This window comes from Electrophorus electricus, chromosome 14 (assembly GCF_041902795.1).
Source record: "Electrophorus electricus isolate QZ-2024a chromosome 14, ASM4190279v1, whole genome shotgun sequence".
In the NCBI taxonomy this organism is placed as follows: Eukaryota; Metazoa; Chordata; class Actinopteri; order Gymnotiformes; family Gymnotidae; genus Electrophorus; species Electrophorus electricus.
The window spans coordinates 15,830,565-15,856,295 of NC_137510.1; the positions used below are offsets into that span (position 1 = coordinate 15,830,565).

General features: G+C 37.6%; 2 protein-coding genes across 7 annotated transcripts; both read left to right on the forward strand.

Annotated features, from left to right (window-relative positions):
• The first annotated feature begins 742 nt into the window (after positions 1 to 742).
• pigv (phosphatidylinositol glycan anchor biosynthesis, class V) lies at positions 743 to 4,032 on the forward strand. Of its 4 annotated transcripts, none has more exons than XM_027001635.3 (4): positions 743 to 1,076; positions 1,323 to 2,242; positions 2,370 to 2,489; positions 2,774 to 2,940. In XM_027001635.3, the coding sequence occupies exons 1-4, from the start codon at positions 987 to 989 to the stop codon at positions 2,790 to 2,792; spliced, it is 1,149 nt and encodes a 382-aa protein (XP_026857436.2). In that variant the 5' UTR covers positions 743 to 986; the 3' UTR covers positions 2,793 to 2,940. The 4 variants fall into 4 exon arrangements, with proteins under 4 accessions (XP_026857436.2, XP_026857437.2, XP_026857434.2 ...); XM_027001636.3 differs by having other exon boundaries at positions 2,370 to 2,423; XM_027001633.2 differs by having other exon boundaries at positions 1,323 to 2,489; positions 2,774 to 4,032.
• Positions 4,033 to 5,344: 1,312 nt separating this feature from the next.
• zdhhc18a (zDHHC palmitoyltransferase 18a) lies at positions 5,345 to 13,298 on the forward strand. 3 transcript variants are annotated; one of them, XM_027001571.3, is made up of 10 exons: positions 5,345 to 6,501; positions 6,774 to 6,934; positions 7,074 to 7,223; positions 7,431 to 7,568; positions 7,950 to 8,001; positions 8,667 to 8,769; positions 8,950 to 9,059; positions 9,355 to 9,457; positions 10,904 to 10,972; positions 11,785 to 11,923. In XM_027001571.3, exons 1-9 carry the CDS (start codon positions 6,263 to 6,265, stop codon positions 10,943 to 10,945), a joined length of 1,098 nt encoding a protein of 365 aa, XP_026857372.2. In that variant the 5' UTR covers positions 5,345 to 6,262; the 3' UTR covers positions 10,946 to 10,972; positions 11,785 to 11,923. The 3 variants fall into 3 exon arrangements, with proteins under 3 accessions (XP_026857372.2, XP_081552684.1, XP_026857371.2); XM_081696558.1 differs by lacking the exon at positions 11,785 to 11,923 and adding an exon at positions 11,386 to 11,775; XM_027001570.3 differs by lacking the exon at positions 10,904 to 10,972 and having other exon boundaries at positions 11,785 to 13,298.
• The last annotated feature ends 12,433 nt before the right edge of the window (positions 13,299 to 25,731 follow it).

The window sequence follows — 25,731 nt, forward strand, 5'->3', positions numbered from 1 at the left end:
ATGTTTGTGATTGTTTTATTCATTTTAATGGGTGGTCACTGGTGAACAAGTATGAGTTCTTATGAAATTTCAATACTGCTTCATTTATTATAAAAGGAAAGCAAAAAGTCAATAATGAAAATATTTATACTAGGTTTTCTATGTTGAATTCTTTTTAAACTGGCCTTAAATCCAGCAAATCAGTGGTAGTCACCAGTGGTCATGTCTGAGTCCAGGTAATCAAATGCAGTGCAGTCTAAAAGAAAATGAACAAACTGAATTTTATTTTTATTTTTATTTTTTAAGATCTGTATTCTCATTTGAATTTAAAATGGTTGTGAAGTTACAGATACCACCTATAATTCATAGCCACTTATATTGGGTCAAATAAGAATTATAGCCTTTTTATATAGTTCCACAGTTCAAGATACAAAGTAAATTAACCATTTTAAATAAAATTGGCATGTTGGTACTTTATTGCAAATCATCTGTTGTTAATGGAAGTCTGCAACCCATAAACCTCGGTACATGTTGGCTTCTATGGTGATACTGTGAAGGCTTTAATGCAGCCATTTTCAGTTTATACTAGTTTTGGAGGTTTTTGCCTTCTGTCTTCAGTGTTATTCGGTTTGGTTGACAGCCACCAACATGCCACATTTTGTTTCTAAAATTAATTGCTTTGGTAGTTCAACTTGATTTACAGATTGTAAACGAAAGAGACTTTTATTTTGACGTTGTCGTAATAGACGCGCCGGAAGTACAGACCACTTGCTTTCAAATGGTCTTTTTTACCGTTTTGAATTAATGTAGTGTTTCATGCTCGTGTGCTGTGGTACATATTTATATATTAGTGCGATTATTTTAATCTAAATATATAAATTTCTAAAAGTAACATGTTATTTCTTTAAGTGAAGGTAGCTAACTAGCTAGGTTGGCTAGCAAATCTCTCATAGCTAGCTGGGTAAGGTAGTTAGGTTACCTGGAACACAGTTCGGAGGACGTCAGTTATGCTGTCTTTAAGAAGTCATACAAGGGTGGACATACGGATAGTTGTACAATTTGCTATTTTTACACGAGCGTTATCACTTGTTTTACAGGTATGAGCGTTGGGACATAGAAAAAAATGCACAAGTAGTTTTCTCTTTTGAAGATGGCTTAATTAGATATTAAACTAGCTATCTTAGCTAACTAACTATAACCTGCATGAATGTTCATGTACTGGTATGCCTCCTTGTACTCAGACTAATTACTTCATTTATGAGGTGTATAAATGTTACGAGTATGTTACAATATGCAAGTGACAAAGAACCTTTGTATTTATTTATTTTTTGTTTCCCATCTAGGCAGCGCTAAATGCAATTATTCCTGACCATGAAGCAGATGCCTTCAGTCCTCCCCGCACAGTGAAGCCACGCCTCTTGGACTATACAACAGATGTGCTACTTGGTGGCTTAGGACGCTGGGATGCAGAACATTTTCTCTTCATTGCAGAGCATGGTTATGTGTATGAGCACAATTTTGCTTTTTTCCCACTGTTTCCTCTGGTCCTGTATTCTGTAGCATCTACCTTGTTGTGGCCTCTGAGTCCCTTTCTCACACTTCATGGACGTTTACTTCTTGCAGTGGCCATAGCTAATACCACGTTATTTGTGCTAAGTGCAGTGGCACTGTTTGGACTGAGTTGTGCAGTTCTACAGGACCGAAGTCTTGCCCTTCTCTCAAGCCTTATCTACTGCCTTACACCAGCCAATGTTTTTATGTTATCAGGCTATTCAGAAACCCTCTTTGCAGCTCTCACTTTTGGGGGTTTGTGGTTTTTGGAGAAGGGCTTCACACTTAGAGCATGTCTTTTTCTATGTTTAGCTACTGGTGCACGTGCTAATGGACTTGTGAATGCCGGTTTCCTGCTGTACCTTCCCCTGCAGAGGAGTCTTGCCCAGGCCTGTGTCCTCAGCAAAGGGTCTGTTTGGCACAGTAGATGCCATTACTACATTGTGGCAGCTCTTAGATATTCCCTCACATCAGCCCTTTGCATCACAGTTGTTGTGCTGCCATTTGGACTCTTCCAGCTCTATGGGTACTACACATTCTGCAGACCAACTGTGACTCAGGAGCAGGTTCCTGATGTGCTGCTTAACCTTGCTGACAAGAAAGGATACCGAGTCCCAGACGAAGCTGCACCCACACCAAGCTGGTGCCTGATGCGCATCCCAATTCTGTACTCTTACATCCAAGACGTTTACTGGGATGTGGGATTTCTCCGGTATTTCAAATTAAAGCAGATACCCAACTTTCTTTTGGCACTACCTATCGCTACACTGAGTGTCATGGCATTATACATGTATATAAAGGCTAATCCGCTATTTTGTTTGCATCTTGGTTTGGGGAAGAGTGCAAAGAAAGGGAAAGAAGGAAAACCACCAGCAAACTTCTACAGCTCAAAGGTGTTCGTGTACATTGTACATTGCTTTTCCTTGCTTATATTTGGCATATTTTGTATGCATGTACAGGTAAGTTTCCTTAAATCAATATGAGAATGTAGAGTTTAGATTATCTAGCCTAAAAATAATATCATCATAATATTATTTCCATGTCAGTTGGCTCTGCAACATTAACCTTTGTAGTACACACACATTGTTTTTTAAGTATGATGATATTGACAGCTACTGCTAAGGAGTTCTACAGTTAAAGAACAATTTGAACTATTCATAGCACAGGAAGATGAATTTTGAGTGAATATAGGCCATCTGTGTGACAGGTAATACTAAACTCTCCTGTGTCAATGTTTCCATAGGTCCTTACCCGTTTTCTAGCCTCCTCTTCACCTGTGGTCTACTGGATCAGTGGCCACGTTCTTCTATGCAATGAACCCTCATTACTAGAAGAAAAACACTTTGCTTATGGCAAGCCACAGGACAACCTCAAACAATGCTGTATTCATTCTTACTTGGTATCCATTAACAATCCTATCACTCAACTACTTATGCACTGGAACACATGCTCCTTTCGCACACGTTGCATACTCGGATATTTTGTTTCATATTGGCTGCTGGGCCTGGTTCTTCATTGCAACTTCTTGCCTTGGACTTAATGTAAATTCTTTAATTGGACTCAATATTCTTCCACAAAACACTCCAGCAGCTGGAGTATCTTGTCTGCAATTTGTAATTGTTTTTTGGATGCTCATGGGGGTTTGTGTATTTTATAGAAGTGAGTTGGCCTACAAATAAAGATATTTTAAAGAACTGCAAAATGTAAACTGGTCAGCACGAGGGGACCATTTCTTTGGCTACTTGAAAGTATTCTTTAATATTCAAAATATTTGTTAGAAATATGCTTAACATTGGGTAGCACTCTATAGGCATCCTTATGCTCAGATTCACAGTATTAATATTAATTTGATTGAGAACCTGTGGTGGAACAAATCAAATCAAAATTCTGTATAGTTGTGTCATGCTGCTGTAAAGCTGTCGGGTATTGTGCCGGTTACTAAGGCTGTCATCTTAAGATAACTTTCAGTTTCTTTCATATGAATTATATTAACCAGGTTAAGCAAACTACCTATGAGACTAGGTCTGTCGATTGTAACGTATTGTTTTGGCGCCATCTTGTGTAACAAAGAATTTATACGTGTAGTTTATATTTTCATTTAGCAGATGCGCTTGTCCAGAGCGTCTTTACAGAAGTTCTTTGTAATCTCTATTAAAATATATCTTCAAGAATACAATCAAGCTAAAGCCCTGACTATAATGGGGAAAGGAAAACAAAGAAGTGCATATTTAATTTCCCCGTGATACTGAATATGTGACTTATCATTTGAGGACAGGGAAGTTCATCAGTGTAAACAGAGCATGTTTAATATTTTACAGTTATGGATGTAAGATCACTTCTCTTATTGCTGAAAGAGAGAAAGATGTTCTTTGGGGCTGTATGGTTCCCCCCAACACAACGAGTTGGTGTTTATTGTTATCCAAGGAGCTCCCAATGTTTAAAATTACTACATAAAATGTTAGACTCTAATAATTTAAGAAAATAAATGATAACCCAGCTCCACTGAAATTCTCTTCCATTCTTCATAGTATTTTGTAATGTTTTGTCTCAGTTCAGCAAAAATGTGACTTTGAGTTAACAGATCCATGTATATAAAGCAGAGCTCCTATATAACTGCCTTTATTACACACAATAGGGGCTGCTTGTACCTGAAAGATGTTCATAGATACCGGATCAAGGATAATGGTGTCAGTGTTAATTTTTTAGGGAAAATTCACTTACATAGAAAAAATCCTGAAAATATTTAAATGTTTAGATTAAACTAACATGTCAAGATGTTTTTTAAAATTTCTAATTATTTGCTATCTTAACATGCAATTTTGGGTTTGGGCATTTTTTTCCAATCAGAATTGTGACAAAGTATGTTGCTAATCAGAGTATGAACTAATTACTGATTTTTTAATACTGATTTCTACTTAATTATAACCAAACATACAGCCTTTTACATATGAGTGACAAGGGATGGTCTGAGCCTGTGTTCAAAGCAGACACACACCAATGTAAGGAGACCCTCTGCAGGTTTGGTGGCAGCCAGAATGAGGAAGTCCATCTGGTCTTACTTGGTGAATTCCAGTGGGTATGGTATTGTTAAAGTCTAAGAACAACGTGATATAAATTGTATCATTTCTGGTTCTAATTTGAGATGAACTTAATTGTAAATGAAATTGTAGCCCATCACAATCACTGATTACTATAAATTAACTCAAACTGTACTAATTGCAGAATATGCTAAGATAGGCCAGCTATCTGAAACATGTGCCATGCTCGCACTCCTGTGCTACAGATATATATGAGATAAAATAATGGTATCCAGATTATGTAAAAGTGTGGATAATTTTTAGTACATGCAGGTTTGGAGTGGACTAAACAGCTCTCCTTATTAACCACCTGTTAAGCATTTAACCCACTGTATTTATCAATGGTTTCAGCTTTGTAAGAACTATGCTAATAAAGTACAAAGAAACAATACTATGTGGTATATATTAATACTTAAATAAATAAATCATCTAATATGAGTTATTAGGCATTTAAACCATGCTAGGAATATTTTTAGAAATTGCCGTTTTCTATGGCAAATAGGCCAAGTTTAAAAAATGAAAAAGTAGTAATAGTCCATTTTGTAAAAATTAGAAAATTAAGAGTTTGGCTCTTGTGAAAATATATAAATTCTAACCTAGACGCAGTTAATTTGTTGCAGTACCTGTTTAAAATTTACACGGCGATTTCGACAATCCAAGAATGCCGAAACGTAATTTGTAATTGGGCCCAATGACTTATCAGATGCCTCCTGAGGAAGTGTCGTAAGACGTGTTAATTAACAAGTAGTTTGTTGGCTAGGTAACACCCGTTGACAGTCTAAACCACATAAATATTTTATAGACAAACTAGCTCATTCAGATCACCTATACGACACAAAGCATTACTTTTCTCGTTGTAAATTAAGCGACGAATGATTAAAGGAGGTTTACGACGTCTGGTAACAAAAGGTCGGTAGAAAGAAGCCAGATCCGGTAGCTGTAGCTTAGCTGCAGTCCGAATGGAATCGGCTGTCAGATAATTCCGTCTGTGATGGATAGCAGGTGACTTTTGGCCATCTAGCTAACGTTAGCTAGCTAGCCAGCCGGATATGGTCTGGTTTGTAATGATGATGAAAACATGTCTTGACTATAACTAGCTAGCTAACTGTCGCCGTAGACTGTTGGCTTATGGTTGTCCGGTTAGCTGTAGTAATTAAATACAAGACGCTGTCTTATTTAGCGTTATGCCTTGGGCCACCCTTACTATCTTATGTTATTGTTGTTAGCTAAGTTTGCTTGTGTAATACTATGACAAGCTAATTTAGCTGGCTAGGATAGCTACCCAGGTAGCTAAATTGTGTACAAGTGTCTATAGAGATTAATTAAACGGGACAAGGGACCCAGTTCCTTTAATGAAGAGCATCACGCTTGAAGAAAACGCATTGCTTTCTAGTGTAAATGATAAAGCTCGCAAAAACGCCCCTGGCGTTTAATTGTGCTAGCTGTGAACAGGTAATCCTAGTTAACTACACGAGTAAGTTTGCTTCTATACGATTCTGAAGCAGGTAGCTAAGCTAATGATTTTGGTCCTAAACGAGTGGGGGGGATTTTCGTATTTGTAAGATCACGACAGCATTGTTGCATTTCACAAGTTACCTAGGTTAACTTGCTAGCTAGACGTCTACCTCCATTACGGTTGGTCACAGTCGCTTACAATGAAAAACTGTGAATATCAACAAATCGACCCCCTAGCACTGGGAACACCAGCCTCAACACCAACGTCCACTCAGTGTGCGAAAAACAAATCACATCGCCCACGAAGAAAATGGGAAGTATTTCCTGGGAGAAATCGTTTCTACTGTGATGGACGTATCATCGTTGCCCGGCAGTGCGGTGTGCTGCCATTGACACTCGGCCTTATTGTGGTCACGAGTGTGTTATTCTTTATATTTGAGTGAGTACTTGACTCCTCGATAATATTGAGCGTGTTTCTGTTCATAGTAGCAGTACAGCAACAATGACGTTACATTGTCTGTGTTTACTGAGATTTTAAGATGGTGCAAGATTTGATCAGCTTAAACGAATATTTAAAAACGTCCTTGTCGTGTTGGGATGTTAACAGTCCAATGGTTTGTCGAGATATTGTCCAGTTACCTACTTTGATAAACAGTGACAGTTTTGATAATTTAACATCTTTCCCCCCCCCATCCCCCCTCCCCCCAACAGTTGCCCCTTTTTGGTGACTCACCTTACTATCTGCATCCCAGTGGTTGCTGGAGTGCTGTTTTTGTTTGTGGTCATTACCCTTCTTCAGACCAGTTTTACAGATCCAGGGATATTACCAAGGGCTTTACCCGAGGAGGTCACCAACACTGAACGGCAAATCGGTAAGACTTTTGAGATGTCTAAACTGTTTTAAATTTTTGTTGTTCTTTAAAAATGTTTAACTTGGTGCATGTAATTTTAAAGGTAATGCATAAGGTAAATAAGTTTACATCCCTATGTATTCTTTTTAAAAACTCTTAGATAACTCTGGGTCAGTTACATACCGCCCCCCACCTCGGACTAAGGAAATCATTATAAATGGGGAGGTAGTCAAGCTCAAATATTGCTTTACCTGCAAGATGTTTCGTCCCCCCCGTACTTCACACTGTAGTCTGTGTGACAATTGTGTAGGTAAGACCATATTTAACAATTTGTGAGTTCCAATTTTAAACATGGAATTGCATTGAAAGTGGTTACCCAGACATGCACAATATTAAAATTTTTACCCATGTCTTTTTACTTTTTGTTTAGTAAAACGATCAAAAAATTTAACTTGCTGTATTTATGGCATTAAAAATTGTAATGCAATAAGTTATGCATGTGTGTTCTCAAAAACAGAGCGTTTTGACCACCACTGCCCATGGGTGGGGAATTGTGTTGGGAAGCGCAATTATCGCTTTTTCTACACCTTCATAGTCTCATTGTCCTTTCTCACCTCCTTCATTCTGGGCTGTGTGATCACACACCTTACTTTACGTAAGTCATCTTAAAATACCATGTCTGTACACTGCCTAAACGAATGCAAACACAAACGCCAAAAAGGTTTGTGCTAGAGTTGGAGCAATTTTTGTGTATCTTTTGGATAATTCTAATGTTAAATTACTATACTGGAAAGTCATGTCACTGACCATGGTCTCAAGTAACTAAGAAAGTTGTTCAAATGACAAAATCCAGTGCACATTGGAACAGCTAATTATATCGCACAGTCACCTTAGTAGTGGTGGTTGTAGGGTTAAACTCTTCTTAAACATGTCTGGTATAATATAACTGTCAACAGTTACTTTCCTGATCATAAATCTGCAGCTTTGCTGTATATAGATGAATTATTGAATAATAATTTCTACTACCCATCTACAGGATCACAAGGTGATAAAGGTTTCTTACAAGCCTTACAGGAGAGCCCAGCAAGATATCCTTTCTGTCCATGTCTACTACCTCACGTCTGGCATAAACCATTCACTACTGCCCTGCATATTCATCCTGTGACCATGCTGAAGAAGCTTGGATGTCTGGTTGCAGGACTGCAGATCACTGCTGCTTCTAATCCCATTCATTCTTAGACTCATTTCATCTCAGTCATTTCTCTGGCATATAGGCGGCTGCTGCTCGAGACAGGATGCCAAACGGCACACAGTAGAGTGGGTGTTTAAGTGGTTGAACTTATCCATAGCACAATATGCTATTGGTCTGTATGTTTTAGCAGAGTTTGAGTTTTGGTCCTCCCAAGGTTTCTTCCTTAAATCCTCCCAGGGAGTTTTTGCTTGCCACCATCACCTTTGGCTCGCTAATCAGAGATCTGGACCCATACATTTTGTAAAGCAGCTTTGTGACATGTAAAAAGAGCTATATCAATACATTTGACTTAACTTTAGCAGAGGCCCCTTGAGTTGTTGGCTTGAGGACATGGATAGTCTTGAGCACAGCTTTCACAAATGTTTAATTATGTTGGTACTGCATTAAAGTTTAGACTTAAATGTGTCATGATGAATATCACAGATTAATTCTTACCCTCTAGTGTTTGATATCGAGAGTCATTCACTTGTAACCATATTTCAACCTTAACCCCTCCAGTAATGTTGTGGAGCTGGTTGTTTGTTTCTTCTCTATCTGGTCTACTCTGGGCCTTTCTGGCTTTCATACTTACTTGGTGGCCTCCAACCTCACAACTAATGAAGATGTAAGCATTACCACATAATAAAATGCTATATTTGTGAAAAGATGTGCAATACATTCAAGTAGGAATTGTGATTTATTTAGATAAGTGAAACAGTTATGAAGCATGTAATGTCGAACTTGTCATTTAAAATCGATATTTGTCATTAGAACTCAGACATCTTTTGTTAATAATTCGTTTCAGATAAAAGGCTCTTGGTCAACCAAAAGAGGAGAAGAATCAGGAAACCCTTACAGCTACAACGGCATCTTCCGTAACTGTTGTGCAGTGCTGTGTGGACCCATGCCCCCGAGGTCAGTACTAGTATGAAGGGTGGTAGAATATCTTGGGGATGTCATGGCCAGGTTCTCAGACGCAGCTTGTAACTAACCCTTGGCTGAAAGAGACTTTCAATGTTGAATTATATCTGGCATTCCACTTTGGGACTAGACTTAATCATGTCTCGGAAGTTTAGTTCTGAGGGTTTATGGGGTAGAAAAGCCACACAAATGGAATGCTGCAAACACGAACCAGTTGATTTGTTGTGTTTTTTCTGTAGCGCTAATAAACATTAGTTACACACTGTTATTCTAAATGTTTTTCGTTCAGTTTAATTGACAGAAGAGGTTTTTTACCTCCTGATGTGATCCCTCGAACGGTCGCCTCTGGGTCTGAGCTCCATCCTTTCATGGCCAAAAATGACACCAACATGGTAAGGGTGTTTGCCTCTGCTCCTTCATTCTTGCACCCTAGATATCCCAAAATCAACATTTAAACCTGTGTATCAGGATTATCAAAGTCAAACTGGTTATTTGATTAGTATTTAATAATTAAGCTATTTAACAGGGTAGTTCATCTTATCTTGATCCTTTGTGTAGGTTCCTTTGGCATATATTAATCACTTGCTGGTGATTATTGTAAAATTGATTCTCTATAGCCAAGAAAAAATCCCATTTCTGAAACATTTTTTACTAATGAAAGTAAGAGCGTTTCCACATGCACAATACGACGGAAACTCAAGGGATTGGGACTAAACAGCTGTGTAGCCTTAAGAAAACCCCTCGTCATTGAGGATAACTAGCAAAAACGGCTTCAATTTGCTAGGGAGCATAAAGATTGGACTCTGGAGCAATGGAAGAAGGTCATGTGGTCTGAGTCCAGATTTACCTGTTCCAGAGTGATGGGTACATCACTTCAGACTCCTCTCTTCTTACCCTGATGGGCCCATCATGCATAGTACCTACCGTACAAGCCTATGGGGGCAGTGCTATGATCTGGGGTTGCTGCAGTTGGTCAAGTCTAGGTTCAGCAACATTGTGCCCAAAGAATGAGGTCAGCTGACTTACTCAATGACCAGGTTATTGCATCAATGGTTTTTTTTTTTTTTTTTCTTCCCTGATGGCACGGGTATATTTCATAATTCATCAGGCTCAAATTGTGAAAGAGTGGTTCAGGGAGCATGAGACATCATTTTCACACTTGGATTGGCCACCAGAGTCCAGACCTGAACCCCACTGAGAATCTTTGGGATGTGCTGGAGAAGACTTTGCGCAGTGGTCCAAATCACCCATCATCAATACAAGATCTTGGGGGGGGGGGGATTAATGCAACTCTGGACAGAAATAAATGTTGTCATTGCAGAAGCTTGTGGAAACCATACCACAGCGAACACATGCCATAATCAAAACTAAAGGCGGTCCAAAGAAATATTGGTGTGTGACCTTTTTTTTTTTTTTTTTTTGGTGTGCGTGCGTGTCTTTTTTACCACAAAAAAAAAAAAAAAAAAAAAATGCTGTTGGCCGGATTAAAAATTTTTTTTTTTTTAATTAATTTTTTTAAGGCAGTTATAGTAGCAGAGGGTGTAAATGCACGTTGAACACAATAGTAAAATGTATCTGAATGGGAAATTTGAGCCTACAGTGTAGGTGTTTCTATGTATTATGATATGATGGGAGCTCAGTAATGCTGCAGTCATCTGGTTTTTCCTGAAACTGCCATACTGCTATGAATTTGAATCATTAACAGGAAACATTTTTGATCAGAGTAGTAAAAGATAATTGTATTTTTAAATGCAATATAAAATGCATCTTCAGGGAATCCTGGCTAGATAATTGAACAGTGCAGTTTGCAATATGATGTAATGAGCTGATTTTAACAGGAGGACAACTGTCAGGACTTTGCTTTCTCCTGCACTGCCTGAAGGTTCTGGCAGGTCTCATTATTTTTGGTAAGAGTGTTGGATGGTTTGCATGCTACCTCATCACCCTCTTCTCCACTCATGGCATAACTACCATTTCCATTAGCTCAGACTCTGTATTTTCTTTTCATTTGCCAATTCTCTTCTACATGCTTAACTGTGATTTCAACTAAATGTCTGAATCTCTACCCTAAATATGTAATGTGTGTATCTATGTATACATCTAAAGTAGCTACTTTCCAGGAAAAGAATAAAATGTTCATGGTTTAGACCTAATTGGATTTCTAAGTAGACTCCTGCAACAGTGACACAAGCCTGTTTTCAGTTTGATTATTTGTATATATAGTCCCACACATTATATTACTTGTTCTGATACTCTTACAGCCTTGCCCAGCTTCATAACCTTTTCATGTAAATACATACTTTTTTTTTTTTCTCCTCAGTTTCTGTCATTCCAGAGGGTTCTACCTGCAGGCATTTTTGAACTCGCTCTTGTGTGGTATTCATTCACTTGTAATTCTTTTCTAATATAATGTATAGGTCATCTCTTCACCCCCAGTGATGCTGGGGAAGCCATTCACCATGAAACATGCTGCCTCCTCCTTTCTCTACTGCTCAATAAAAAGCCCCTAAGTTCTTTGGAAGGATTTCTTTACAGTGTATTTTGAAGTGAACCTAACCCTACTGTATTGATTAATGTTTTGACTCATTTGTTCTGTATGTGGGTTTTTGTTTCTTTGTTTTGGTTTGCCCATTTTAGTGCACCCATGTGCATGGCAGCTATACATTGCAGTCTTCACTTATTTTAATTTTTGTTCTCTCCCTTCCCCTATTGTGTGCAGTGCACACAGGCCCCTAAGAAGCTTTTGGAGACAGTTGCTCATTCATCACTGGTCCACAGCACCTGTACCTCAGCCACACCTAAGACTGCCCTAGTGACCCAGGAATTTCCCTTCAATAGTGTTTCGAGCATGCTGTCACCATCTAACACAACACAAGTTCCCCTGCCAGCCGCTCGGGACAACAGACGGAGCACCCCATGGACAAGGCCTGCTGTCAGAGAGGGAATAACTCAAAAGGGCATGCTGGATGCCTATAAATATCAGGTGTCTTGAGTCCACCTTACTCCCTTAGCCATAGCCCTCTCATATGTAGTAAGGTTCCTGACGTGAGCTTTGTCCCACTGCTACTCCTCTGCTAACCCTGTCAGAGATGGCACGGTACCTGAGATTACATTTATCCTTCTAAAAGTAGCAGTAAAAGTATGTGTATATATATTTTTTTTAAAAACTCAGGATTGTCTCAGGAGCCATACCACCTTGGAGAAGTAGGTAACAGCTACTGGACCTAAGCTTTTTAATGTCCATTGTTATGGATAGCAAACTGGTTTTAGGATTAAACTACTCTTTTGTGATCTTTCTCAAACTGGATACTGATGACCACAAAGCATGTTTCTTGAGTTAGTTTTGTTTCTTATTTTATCTACAGTGATCGCAAGTGATGTTTGATGTTTGGCCTGAGCCATATTTTAATCTTAGTCATAGCAATAATCGTATTTGTAAAACGACTTGTTTTAGGGAAGTGTCACTTGACATGTACAAACAAAAACGGGCCTCCACCGCACAACCACCAGAGGAGAGGGAGAATGAAATGCAAAAAGGAATAAGGAAGTAATTGGTTAATAATCAGTATTACAGAAGGGGTGTTCAAGCATGGGGCATGATGTCTGTTTATTAGGATTATTTAAACTTGTGCTCACTGGACATCCCATGTGAAGTGGTTATAAAACTAATCTCAGCAGTAAAAATTCCACATGCAAATATGAACTCTCCAAGTCTTAATGTCACTAAACTCATGCTGAGATGTAGCCTTCTAAGCTTGTGGGGTGTGGAGGATGGATAGGTGATGCAAAGCCTTGTGGGTCATGGTATTTAAGTAATCTTAGTACCAAAAAAACAACGACCAGGTTTCTACATTAGGCATGGCTACTGTATACAAGTACAGTGACCCTGCATCCTAGAAATAGAAATCTGCATCCTGTGGAAATTACTTATACTGGCTGTACAAGTGTTTAGTGGGGTTTTGCTGGGGATTTACTCAATTCTCAATATTTGTGTATTTGTACTTAAACATCCTCACCTGAGTCTTAGAATTGCTGTTTAGAACAATAATTAAGAAGATTCTTATATATTTATTTTTGTATGGTTAGAGGTTAATGTTAGGCCCTTTTTGAGTAATTGAGCAGGAAATGGTGAGCCCAGTGTTTAGGCTGGTAAATTTAGGAAAGTAATAATCCTGAAATATTTTCCAGAAGATGGATGTTGGTGGGTGCAAATTAAATAATGTCTTAAGATGACTATTGTCAGCAGTGTCATTGTTTTGTAAATTCTACTGAGGAATTTTTTCAGAAAGACAAATTTCATAATGTGGGAACAAATTTTCAGTGCTTCCTTTGGCTTTTTCTGAACTGTGGATGTGTTGTATGATTTCTAAGGTACATACATGGGGGCTGTTTGGTAAATTAATCATTAATATTACTTTTGAGAAGGTAACTGCACGGTTTTGCTAGGATTGGGACAGAGAGATTTAAATTTAATTGTGGTCTTTTTTTAATGTCATTTTGTTTTGTCAAATATTAGCATTAGAGTAAAGAATAATCTAATGTCATTGCTTTGTAAGTTTTGGTTTGAAGAGTGTATATGATGAACTCCCTATATAGAGGTGTTTCTGTTATTTTGTCCCCCCCAGGTAGGGGGGGGTGAGGTGATTTATTACATAGGGTAGCCATGATTGAACGTCAAGTTTGTGCATGTATTTGTTTTTTAAGTGTAAACCCAGACCCTGTGATGTTTTGTATGGTGATCTACTATGTTAAAATCCAGTTTACTGCCAACCTTAAGTAAATGACTGAGCCTACTAAAAGTCCTTTTTTAAAAAAAAAAGATGTTGCTAAAAGGCTGTTGTTCATGTTTTCTAGGTGTAAGCAAACATGACAACTTTGTGCTCTACTCCTAAGCATAGGCATTTAGTCATATAGAACATTTAGTCATACGGACTCTTTGTTTAAGCTATGTAAATGTATGCAGATAGTTATGAACTCTTAAAGCAAATAGCATATCAAACAGTGGGCCAAGATTTCCAATTGGTCCAGATTTGTTCCTTTTTTTGTAGTGCAAATTGGTTAATATAAAAGCACATTTTGAAAGTGAGACTCCAGACGTGACCATATTCACCACACAATAAGGAACAATCTGTCATATTGTTACTTTATGAATACATTCCTGATGGACATCAATCATTGTGTGCCATCATTAGATCTGAATTTGAAAGTGGTGTGTACACCAATATTTAATCTGAATTTGAAAGTGGAGCTAATATGGTCTTCAACACTAGGTGGCATGTAGGTCCTTCTAACCAAGATAAAGTTATCAAGTATAGTGAGTAGTTTTGCCCTTTCTCAGGCCTGGAGCACTCCTGTCCTGCACACATTAGTAAGGTCTTTAGTAAAGACTTTGAATTGACATGGGCATCTTGGAACAAAATGCAATGCAAGAACCAAGACTGACAGAAAAGATAATCTGATATGTACTTGATATTTTTGCTCATATGCACCAAGCTCTTATCCTTAATCTTAACTGATGCTGATTTGGCCTGGTTTGGACCATGGTGTATTTGCATTTGCTTTCCATCAAATAGGTTATGACATCCACCATTAGGAAAACAATGAACAATAATCACAAGCCCTGCCAAGTCCTGATTTATGCTGGGTGTATCTCGTTACCTGTTTTAATTTATTTTTCACCTCTTTGAGGAAAATTTAATTTAAGCTTCTATGCAGTTCACTCAGGTCCTGTCATTTCCTGCCATTCTTTACATAGGTAAAGTTTTAGACCAGTTATAATCTAAATTGTTCTAATTAGTGGCAAAAAGTGATACTCTACTGATAAGACCACATCCTCATCTGTATAGGGATGCAATTAACAAAAGAAATGCTGTTATATCTTACTTTTCTCTCATGATTAATATTTTGAATTATACTCATCACAAATCTTACAAATAACCTACTTTTGTACTCTCATCTTATAATTATATATCACTACACCTTAATAATGGAGAAAAGTACCTTTAAGTAAGCAAAATAACCTAATTTTTAAGAGCTGTTTATAGTTCCTCAGATACGATGATACTGACATTTTTAACATTTATCATTTTTGACTGGACCAGTCTAACTAAAATTCAGGGTAGTGACATGACGGGCACATTTTATTCTAATGCCCATTGAACCAAACAGCTTTAAAAGAGGAATATTGTTGAGTCCAAGTCAGCTATCAGATATCTCAGAAGTACTAGAGCAATTAATTCAGTCACAGTATGAATTAGCCAAGTATCATACATTATCCATGTGGTGTACATTTGTTTTCATACTTAGTTTTCTTTCTCAGAATAAAGACATTTAAAGAGACACTTGAAACCTCTATGTTACAATATAAAACAAAGGTCTATTTGATATCCTGTTTATTACAAGGATTCTAAACCTGAAAAGAAATGTAGACTTTCTAAAAGTACTACACATTTTCAGGAAATCTTAAGAAGCATCTCTAATATAAAAAAGAAGTTCAGGGTGCTTTAGCCATGAGAGCTTTGGATGTGTTTCTCAGACTTTGCCATGAGTCATGTATTCTCTGAATCAGAGTTACATATGACCTTGCTGAAAACCCATTACTCTAGAGTTGTTGTTTCTCCTTCCTTTTGTAGTATAAATCACAAATCTATGAAGGGTTGTCTTTTGCCTATGTGCACCATCTGTTCATATGCTGGTTTCTCCAGGTCTCAGGAGCATCGTCTCCATTAGTTTGCAGAACAGACAAGACATTGCATTTGCAGCCATACTGTTGATATTTCATATATCATGACATGACAGCAAGAATCCTTTCACATTTCTTTCCTCCTTCTTTTTGATTTTAATTTAAAACAACAAAAAAAAGAAACAGTGGCAAAATCAATTGAAATCTATCCAGTGGGATCCACAGAGGCATAGAAAGTGAAAGGTAAACATTTTAGGCAAGGTACTGGCCAACATTAGTTAACTTTATTGCACATAACACCATGAAATGCACAACATTTCAACCCCTGTCAGCACACTGATATGTTGAGGTGTAAGTGGAGTATTCTTTTACACTGACAGCCACTAAGGTTTTCTGTGGAACTGCCATACAAGTATAGCCCTTTAAGCTGGTCATATTTATGTATTTGCTTCTGCTGCAAACAATTTGGTACTTCAAAACAATATATGGCAAAGCAATACATTTGACATTGTCTGATATGAGGTGGTCCACAGTCTTTCGCTGGCCACAACCAATGAATGAAGGCGTATGTGGGCCAAAGGTAAGCCACATAGCAGGCTTTGTGTCTAATAGATTTGCCTCCCCTAACGCTCAGTTCACTTGTAATTGGATCTGAAGCCTTGCATGTATGGGATTAGACCAAATGGAAAGTATTAGTTATCCTCTGAGTTGCATTCACTCCTTGTATAAGTCTCCCTGTGCTTCACAAAAGAGTGATACATGTAATGGTACAGCTCAGATATGTCAACAATTGGGTTATGATAACCAACAAATCCAAAAATAGATAGATCAAGTTTATATATTGCAGGTATAAGACCCATAATCCAAGACTTCTTCTGTTTAGAGCACATAACATACATTATAAATCCAGGTTTTCCATACTGAGGACCCAGGAACATCACAAGCAAAGGTTTTAGTTAGCATTGTACACCTCAGCTTAACATTTTTCACCATGTAATGATGAGAAATACTGTTATGCATATACATGATGTAGTTGTCAGTCATGTATTTGCCATTTGATCGTTGTTTCTTTTGCTCTCAATCTACATTCAGTATATACTTTATGTGTAATTCTGGTTCTGAATTAGGCCTATCTTCTGATCAGTAAAGACCACCCACACATTCTGCAAAACACCGTCCAAAGGTGAAAGTTTCAGTCTTTTTTTAAGTCAAATAATTACTCTTTGGATGTAACTCGGCTGTCAGCAGTTTTTGAAGTTAAAGCCCTTCTGAGCAAATCTTGTTCACAACTGTCTTCACATCCCAGTTTACCCAACCTTGTCCTCCAACTTGCATATCCATTCTGATTTTTATATCTGGAATTTCATGTTCTGTAATCACTGAATTGACATTTTAGGATAAATATGTGAAGTTCTGTTACAAGGAATAAAATGTTTTTAAAGAGCCTTTTACGTCAATCCTCATTCCGTTATTGCGGCTACTTAGAATAGAATGTGCAGGCCCCATAGGGTCAGACCTTATTGCAGTCATTCTGCTTTACAGTATCCTACTAAATTATTGACACTTTTGATAAAGATATGCAGAAGAGACATTGAAAACATGCTTTGTTTATCAACTATACTTACGTGAAAATCTGTGAATGTATAGATGATGGATAGTGAATACATATAGATAACATTGACCTTCATAAATGAGACAAAGGCTATTAAAAATTGTTTCAGACATAAGCATGCTTATTTCCACTATCAGGGTAATAATTAAGTTTTAAACAATTAGAACTTAACCTGCCTGAAACATGAGGATGGTTCAAGAGGCAACATTTTCTCCAGAGTTTGCAGCTGGACAGCTGCGGGAGTCGATTGCATTCCAGGGTGTTGCAATCCAAGTTTCCATCACTACAATTACACTCCATAGTTCAGAGTCTTTCTGTTAAACCTTAACAGAGGTAATAATTCTTGAGGGAACTGTATAGAAACACTTTTTACACTTGAAATATAGAATGTAAATGGCATCACATTAAACTTGTTGTCTTCCAGATTGCATGGAAGGAGAGCCTTCTCAAGTATAGAAAGGCAATTATTACCTCTCCAATAGCTAATCTCTCGACCCTAATGGAAAATAACAAAAATAATCATAGAGTTCTATTTAGTACAATCACACGTCTAAGTAGGAATAAAACTGACACCAATGCTCAGATTACAATTTCACATAGTAGTATTGAATTCGTGAATTTCTTCAATGAGAAAATTTAGCACATTAGAGACCAAGCCAAAGCAAGACCAAGCCAAAGCAAAACCAAGCCAAAAAATACACTAGAATCCTATCTGCCCAAGCGCATGAACCTACTGTCACGGGACACTCCCCCCACACGAGTCACGTGGTACGACCTGCCGCTTGCAGGGGGGGTTCACCTTCGTTTGTAGCCACGCCGTCCGTGATGGTACGCACCTGCACGGGGTTTGAGTGTTTGTCTATTTAAACCTCCGTCAGTGCATGCCTCATTGTTGGTCATTGTTGATGTCAATGTCGTTTGCTTATGTCAAGTTGATGGTTATATAGTCTCCGTTGTTAGTGTTCAACTGTTTGTGTTCATGTTCAATGTCGTCACTCTGTGAGTGCCACCATTGTCGTTCGTGTTTAATGTCAAATGTTTCACCACTTCAAGGGAGTCTGTGCGTCCTGCTCCTTGCACTGCGGCACTCGAGCCGTTACACTTACATATCTGATCTTGTGCACAAAATCCCCCATTTGCTTACTATATTCGGTACCCATGCACTTTCTTAAGAAAATTCTACCTGAAGTAATGGAACCTTTACTAAATTTAAAAAACTCCTCCTTGAACATTGGCTATGTAACTAAATCATTCAAATTAGCAGTAATCAGACGACTTATCAAAAGATCTAACCTTGACCCATGTCAGCTGTCAAACTACAGGCTGTCATTTATTTCCAAGGTCCTTGAAAAAGCTGTTGCTCAGCAGCTAAGCTCATACATGAATCAGAATCAGATACATGAAGTCTTTCAGCCAGGGTTTAGGCCTCATCATAGTTCAGAGACAGCACTGATTAAAGTAGTTAACGACCTGTTGTTGGCTTCTGACCAGGGTTATGTTTCTTTGCTTATATCACTTAAAGTGCAGCATTTGACACTGTAGATCACAACATTTTACTAGATAGACCTGAAAATGTTGGGATTAAGGGAATAGCCCTTTCCTGGTTTAAATCTTATCTAGCCAGTCACTACCAATTTGTTAACAAAAATGGAGACTTTTCAGTGTACAACAAGGATCTGTTCTAGGGCCTCTGCTTTTTTCTTTATATATGCTACCTCTAGGTGACATTATATGTAAACACTGTGCTAGTTTCCATTGCTACACTGATAATACTCAGTTATATGTCTCAGTCAAACCAGAGGACATATATCAGCTTAGTATTATTGAGGAATGCATAAAGGATGTCAGACACTAGATGTTGACAAACTTTCTCTCACTTAATCCTGACAAAACAGAAGTGCTTCTATTAGGCCCACAGACAGCTAGGACCCCACTCTCTAATTACTTAATGAACCTCAATGGTCGCCCAATCACATTATCTTTAACAGTTAAAGGTCTTGGAGTGATTATAGATCCCAGTCTCTCCTTCTAAGATCATGTAAATAATATTTCTAGGACCACCTTTCTCCACCTCAGTAACATTGCAAAGATTAGGAACATACTCTCCTGAAATGATGCAGAAAAGCTAGACCATGCATTTATCACTTTAAGATTGGACTTCTGTAGTGCCTTACTCTCTGGCTGTACCACTCAGTGCCTAAACAAGCTCCAGCTAGTTAAAAATGCAGCAGCCAGTTCTTACTAGAACTAGAACATTCACATTCAGACACAATGTCAACATTTAATGCTAAGATGAAAACCCATCTGTACAGTCAGGCATTTTATTAAATACTTCCCATCTTAGGTAAATATCTGGGGTATAGGTCTGGGGGTCCATGGGCATTGAAGGTTATGGTAAACTGGGATGTTATGATGCTGTCACTTCATCTCTCTTTTGGCACTCAGGTTTGTTGACTGAGAGTGGCAAAGTGTTCCAGGGTTTCCTTCTGGCTCTATCCTTTTAGCTGTGCAGCCATAGCTAGATCTGCCATAGTCCATCATTCCACATTATAGTTCCCCAACTTATACACCCTCATAACTGGACATGTCTAACGATCTATTCTCTCTTTCTGCCAAAGTACACCTACCCCTGATGTCATGATGTTACTGAGCTTCAACCCATCTCAGCTGCCATGGCTCCTCCCACCACCCTCTGATGCCCCCTGCTGTACCCCTCCATACCTCCCCAGACAATTAATTCTCCATTGCCCTTGATGGACATTTTCATGCGGAATGGGTTCGGACACATGCACACTTTCATGACCAAACTAGGACTTCTAGAAAACTGGACTAGACATTGATTGTTTATTTTTTCTTTTTAAATTATTATTTATTTATTTTTCTCTCTGTTTTACTACTTATTGTTTATATTGTTACTATTGTATTGCCTGTTGTCGGTCAGATGGGGCCCCCCTTTGAGTCTTGGTTCCTTCCTCATGCTCTAGGGAGTTTTTCCTTGCTACTGTCACCCTTGGCTTGCTTACTGGGGGCTTGGACTTGGACATTTGTAAAGCTGCTTTGTGACAACAACTGTTGTAAAAAGCGCTAGATAAATAAATTTGACTTGACAGACTGACTCTTATGTTTGACTCAAACTTGAAAATTCTCTTGGGTAAATAAGTGTTATTTTCTTTCTCCTTAGCTATCTTGGTATAGTGTTAAATTATCTGTGCAGTTCTTGAGCACTGTTAGAACTGGATGGAAATGCCTTATAATGATGAATGATAAAACTTAAATGATATATCTGGATTTTGAAACTCTTTTCACCTGAGAAGTCATAATAGCTTAGTAAAAAAAGTTTACAAAATTTATTATGTTCCTATGTGTCTGTCATGTAATCTCTAAGTAACTGTCCATGGCTACGTGTAAAGTCAAACTCCACCTTTGTGATTTATGTCAAAGTTTGTGCTCACCTTTCTACATTATGGCCTCATTGTTTAATTTTACTTTGATTCACCCATCTATATAGTGTTCATAGACAATAACTGTTTTGAGGTGACTTTTATTTACAAGGACAGTTAACCAGCAAAAGCTTTTTACTTAGTCGAAACAGTGTGAAATCCAGCCAAGCTGCTATATAATAAATAAAGTAGCAACCATTGAGAAATCACTTGATTATGGTTTCTTTCTGGAGCAATAACAGTAAAAAGAACACTGATAAGCCGTTGCCCATAAAATTTGTTGATCATTTTTCCTGATGTTGGTTGCTGTACTACAGATGATGAGATGAAAACAGAATATCGTGTAGTTTTCAGTTATTCATAAACAACAACAACAACAACAGATGACTAACGCGGTTGAATATGAAATGGCCCCAAAGGCAGGTTGCTAGTCACTTATTAGCAATAATATAAGAATAATAATAGTATATGACTTAGGGTCATATGTATCAAGTTAAGATTAGTGATCTAGGATCAGATTTGCTTTTCATGAACCAGTTTCACACCATTCCTGTGGAACAGTCACTAGGTTGTAGGGGCTCACCCTACCCTTCATTCTGAGAAGTATAGCATTCACATACATACATTTGGCCTTGACAGCAAAACTCTCATGTCATCATCTACAAATTCTGAGCAGCTGATGTTAACTGCCAAAGGCATTAATATTGGGTCACATTCACTACTGTTGGTTCTGAGTGAACCAAAGGATGAAAATGATTTTATAAACAATTAATTTATAATTGTCACCACATAATACATGCCTAACTATATGGTGTGGTGACAACAAGTGGAAATTTTACGTATTACCTGCATTGCAGGACTCAAATGGCTCCCAATGGAACTGAGAAATGACTTTCCAATGTGTGCCTTTGACAACCCACAGTATTCCAAGCAGTTCTCCCCATCCCCATGTAAATATGGGCTGCTGACCCCAGTTTTTCTGTGGAAGTGGTTGTTGGGTTCATTCACCTCATTTACTAACAGCAGCATAGACAGCCTCTGGGCACCAAAACTGGAATTGGCTACACTCTTGTGGTTTGCATGCAAGAAAGCTATAAGCTTCAGGCTCTGGTGCATTGAAAATGGGTCACACTTATGACTTAATAACTATGTCAGTAGGCTGGTGAGGATTTTATTACCTGATATCACTACTATAATTCCCAAGAAAAGTATGGAAGCAAACTCATATCTTCGTAGTGATCAAGATCAAGTCTTGATTTTGGTAGAGGAACACTCAGCTTCATGATTTAGTTGTGCTTGCAGTGCAAATAATGTCTCTCAATTAATTCCTTATTTAAAGCATTTGTTTAACCCTGATTTATACATTAAAAGCTTTAAACTGATATTTAACTTAAAATAAGTTTTGAATAGAAGAAAATGCTCATGTGATGTATAGTGAATATGAAAATTGTCTGAGCTTTTTGTGAGGTGGGAAAGGGTTCTTATTCTGTGACCACCTAGATAAGGTAGGTAGATGTGGGATGAATATTTAATACTTGTTTGGACAGTGTTAAGAAACATTTCTGAAGGACCTTTTTATGGTTTTTATTCCTTTGAGACACTCCATTTGAAGGGTTGCCCTCATTTTGCCTCATGCTCTTTCTCTGGCTTTTCAGATGTGCTGTAAAAAAAACTTTGTTTGAGTATCAGATGAACTGGCTACTTTGAATGCATGACTGGGCTGGAAGTTATGATGGGAACAACCCCCCACCCACCTTTACAGCTGTTTCAAATAAACAATGTGGTGTAGCATTGATTTGAAAATTCACTCATTTGCAAATCTAAGAAAGAATATGAGATCTCCATCAATGTTCTACATAAATGGAAATAAGTTTTAAAATGTAATTGTTTTAAAATGTTTTGTAACTATATGAAACCACATAGATTGGTAGGATATAAATTCATATAAAAGAAAAAACAAGTTCGTTTTAAGAACAAATGTTTTATATTTATACCATTTTACTTATCATTGCTTCATTATCACTCTTTGAAACAGCTGACTATTCAAAGATTTTTATGTTGGCATGTGTCTTTTTGTTTGCATGGCTCCTTTTGTAGCTGTCCAAACCCTGTTGAATGTGGCATAACACCCTAATCCTTCAGGCTTTCACAAGAAACTGTGCTGCTAGTTTGTATGTGCTAACTACCAGTAATTCATAGGTGAAACTCACATAATCAAGTATTATATTGCCCTGCTTGACACACCTTGCTGCCAGTGACACAGGACACAAACAAAACAAAAAAAGCAGTTGAAAGAGACAGTCTTAGGACCTTGGGAATGATGAAATGGGTGGTTTTGAATATGGTTTAGATTGTATATGCTATGAATAGACAAAAATTAGATGCTTCCTTTTTTTAAAAATCTTTTCTGTAATGTCAAAAGAACTTTGGGATACTTCTCTTTTTTTTTAAATGCTTATAAATAGTACTCTCATAAAGATTTCCTGTTGTCCTGTTGTTTTACAATGGCCTTTCACCAAGTTTTGCAATCTTTGTGTAGTTTGGACAATGTAAAATTAGATAGATTCCAAGTTACTGAATGTTACTGAACTCAATTGTTATCAAAAGTCATCAATGTCCAGTTTCCATTGTTTACTTACAACTCTAAAGGCTTGTCACAGAGCAATCACTCAAGAGCAGTCCATGTAACTGATATAGCTCAGCTTATATAACTCTGCTCCAGAGGTTGAACTGCTGCTGGAGGACTGCAAATAAGGACTCCTGCATCTTATCAAACACTAACTAGAACAGTAGACTCTATGACCTACAGTAAGGAAAATCCTGACCTACTAACATCATATAAACAAAAATTTTGCCATAGCTGCCAAACATCTAAGCCTATTTCTTGTATGATTTATGGACACTATATTTTTTTCTGAAACTTTAAATGTGGGTCTAGCCAAATGATATGTGACACTATTGTGTAAATGTTACATTCCACAGTGTTAAGAATGACCATGATCTCCATGTAAGGTATTTAATGTTTATGAACTATGAGGACCATTGTAAATATACCCAGTAAAGATACAATTATTAAAAAAGCCTTTGTAAGCAGTTTCAGTTAAGGCAAAGAGAAACAGCTAACTAATGCAGCTCGCCTGCATCTAAGTATGCATTGCTGTTTTTCTTGCTTGCAGTCTTGTGGCAATGAGTCATAAGACCATTGCACATGTGATGAACTCATTGAAGAAACAAATACAATAGCTCTTCTTTAGATTCGATATATAATATAATTATTCTCAGCTGAGCTGTGCAATGAAGACTGTGAAAAGTGAGGTCTTTGTCTCTTCACAAGGCATGACACAACCAACAACTCTAATTGAAAACCATTTGTGGCTTTGTGAAACAGAGCAGTCAGCATCATAACATCCATCTCTGTTTAGTCATGGCTATTTCCAGCTTTATTTTATGCCATGATGTCAATCTTGTGACATTTTCCTGCACTCCAGTGAAACAGCTGTGAATTCTTACCATTGGACTGCACCTTCTCTTAAACGATAACTCATATAATGCATCATAAGTGAAATATAAATACATATAAATAATACCTTGTTGCAAACTGACCTTTTATGTTTCTTTTAAAGAGTTTATTTATGTTTTTTTTTTATCACACTATCAACATTTGGATGAATTCTACAATCTCTGATGAGTTTGCCATATTCAATCAATTTTAGAACACTCTTCCACTATAAGATCACTAGCAACTTAATAGAATCCTTGCGGTGCTTGCTACTCCTCTGTTATTAAAGCTTCTTTGTCTACTTGAGCTGTGTGGGTTTAGAATAAGTAAGGTATGATCAAACAGTGGAAAATCCAACCCCACCCACTATACTTACAGCACCAGCTCACCTGCTACACAAAGATCCACAATCTGCTGAAACAAAGAATACTAACAAAGACATAATAGTAATGTATACCTTTAAACTTCCATTTATTTTTGGATTCAGGTATGTTGCACTGTTTACTGGGTGTGGATTCCTACTCCCAAAGTGTTCACAAACAATGTGCTCTGCATTCAGTCAAAACAGATTGAACTGACCACTTAGTCACATAAGGTCCCTCCAGTCAGTGAGACCTCCTTACTTAGCAGTGCTGTATTCTATGACACGGTTATGAATTTCACGTGTGTCTTTTGTTACCTCTCAAATGTATTCATTACCCACTCTGTCTAGTTGGCTCTCTGCAAATTTTGTATTTACACTATGGTAAGTGAGGAGAATCTCCCCTCTTCAGATAAAATATTTATAAAATAGTCTCTCCATTGATAAGACAATTATTTATTTTCTTTAAACAGCCAGATTGAATGCCATTATTTTCCAGTTACTCGATTTAGTTAATTATTCCACTTGAGTCCAAGCAAGATTTACAGTCTGTAGAGCTGTAGTAAACACTGCATGTTTCATCCATTGATGATTTCCGTGTAATACAAAAACTGAAAATTTGATTAATTATTCCATAATTGACCATGTCTACATATTGCAGTATAAATCCAGGGCAGCTGCTGTCTCAGTGGGAGTCATCAGCTTGTATTACACTTGACATGTGTTCACTTGGATTCAGCTAATTCAGTGTGGGAAACTTACAGAGGGCTCTCGTCAAATCATTTTCTGTGATTATGTTATTCATTTGGGACATCCCATTAGCTGTAATCTGCATATGGTTGGTCTTGCCACTACCCAAGATGTGCTTTCTGTTACAGAGCCACATAACACAGCCATTTACAGAGGCTGCTTATTTAACATGCTGTCAATTGAGAGTGATTTACAGTCCAGGTCAGTTCCTTAAGGCTAAAAGAAATTCCCTTTACAATCAGACAAAAACCATAAGTAAATGCACTTACATAAATGGCTTTTGAATTTTGTAGCAATGTGGATTTGCCAGTTTCACTGCTAC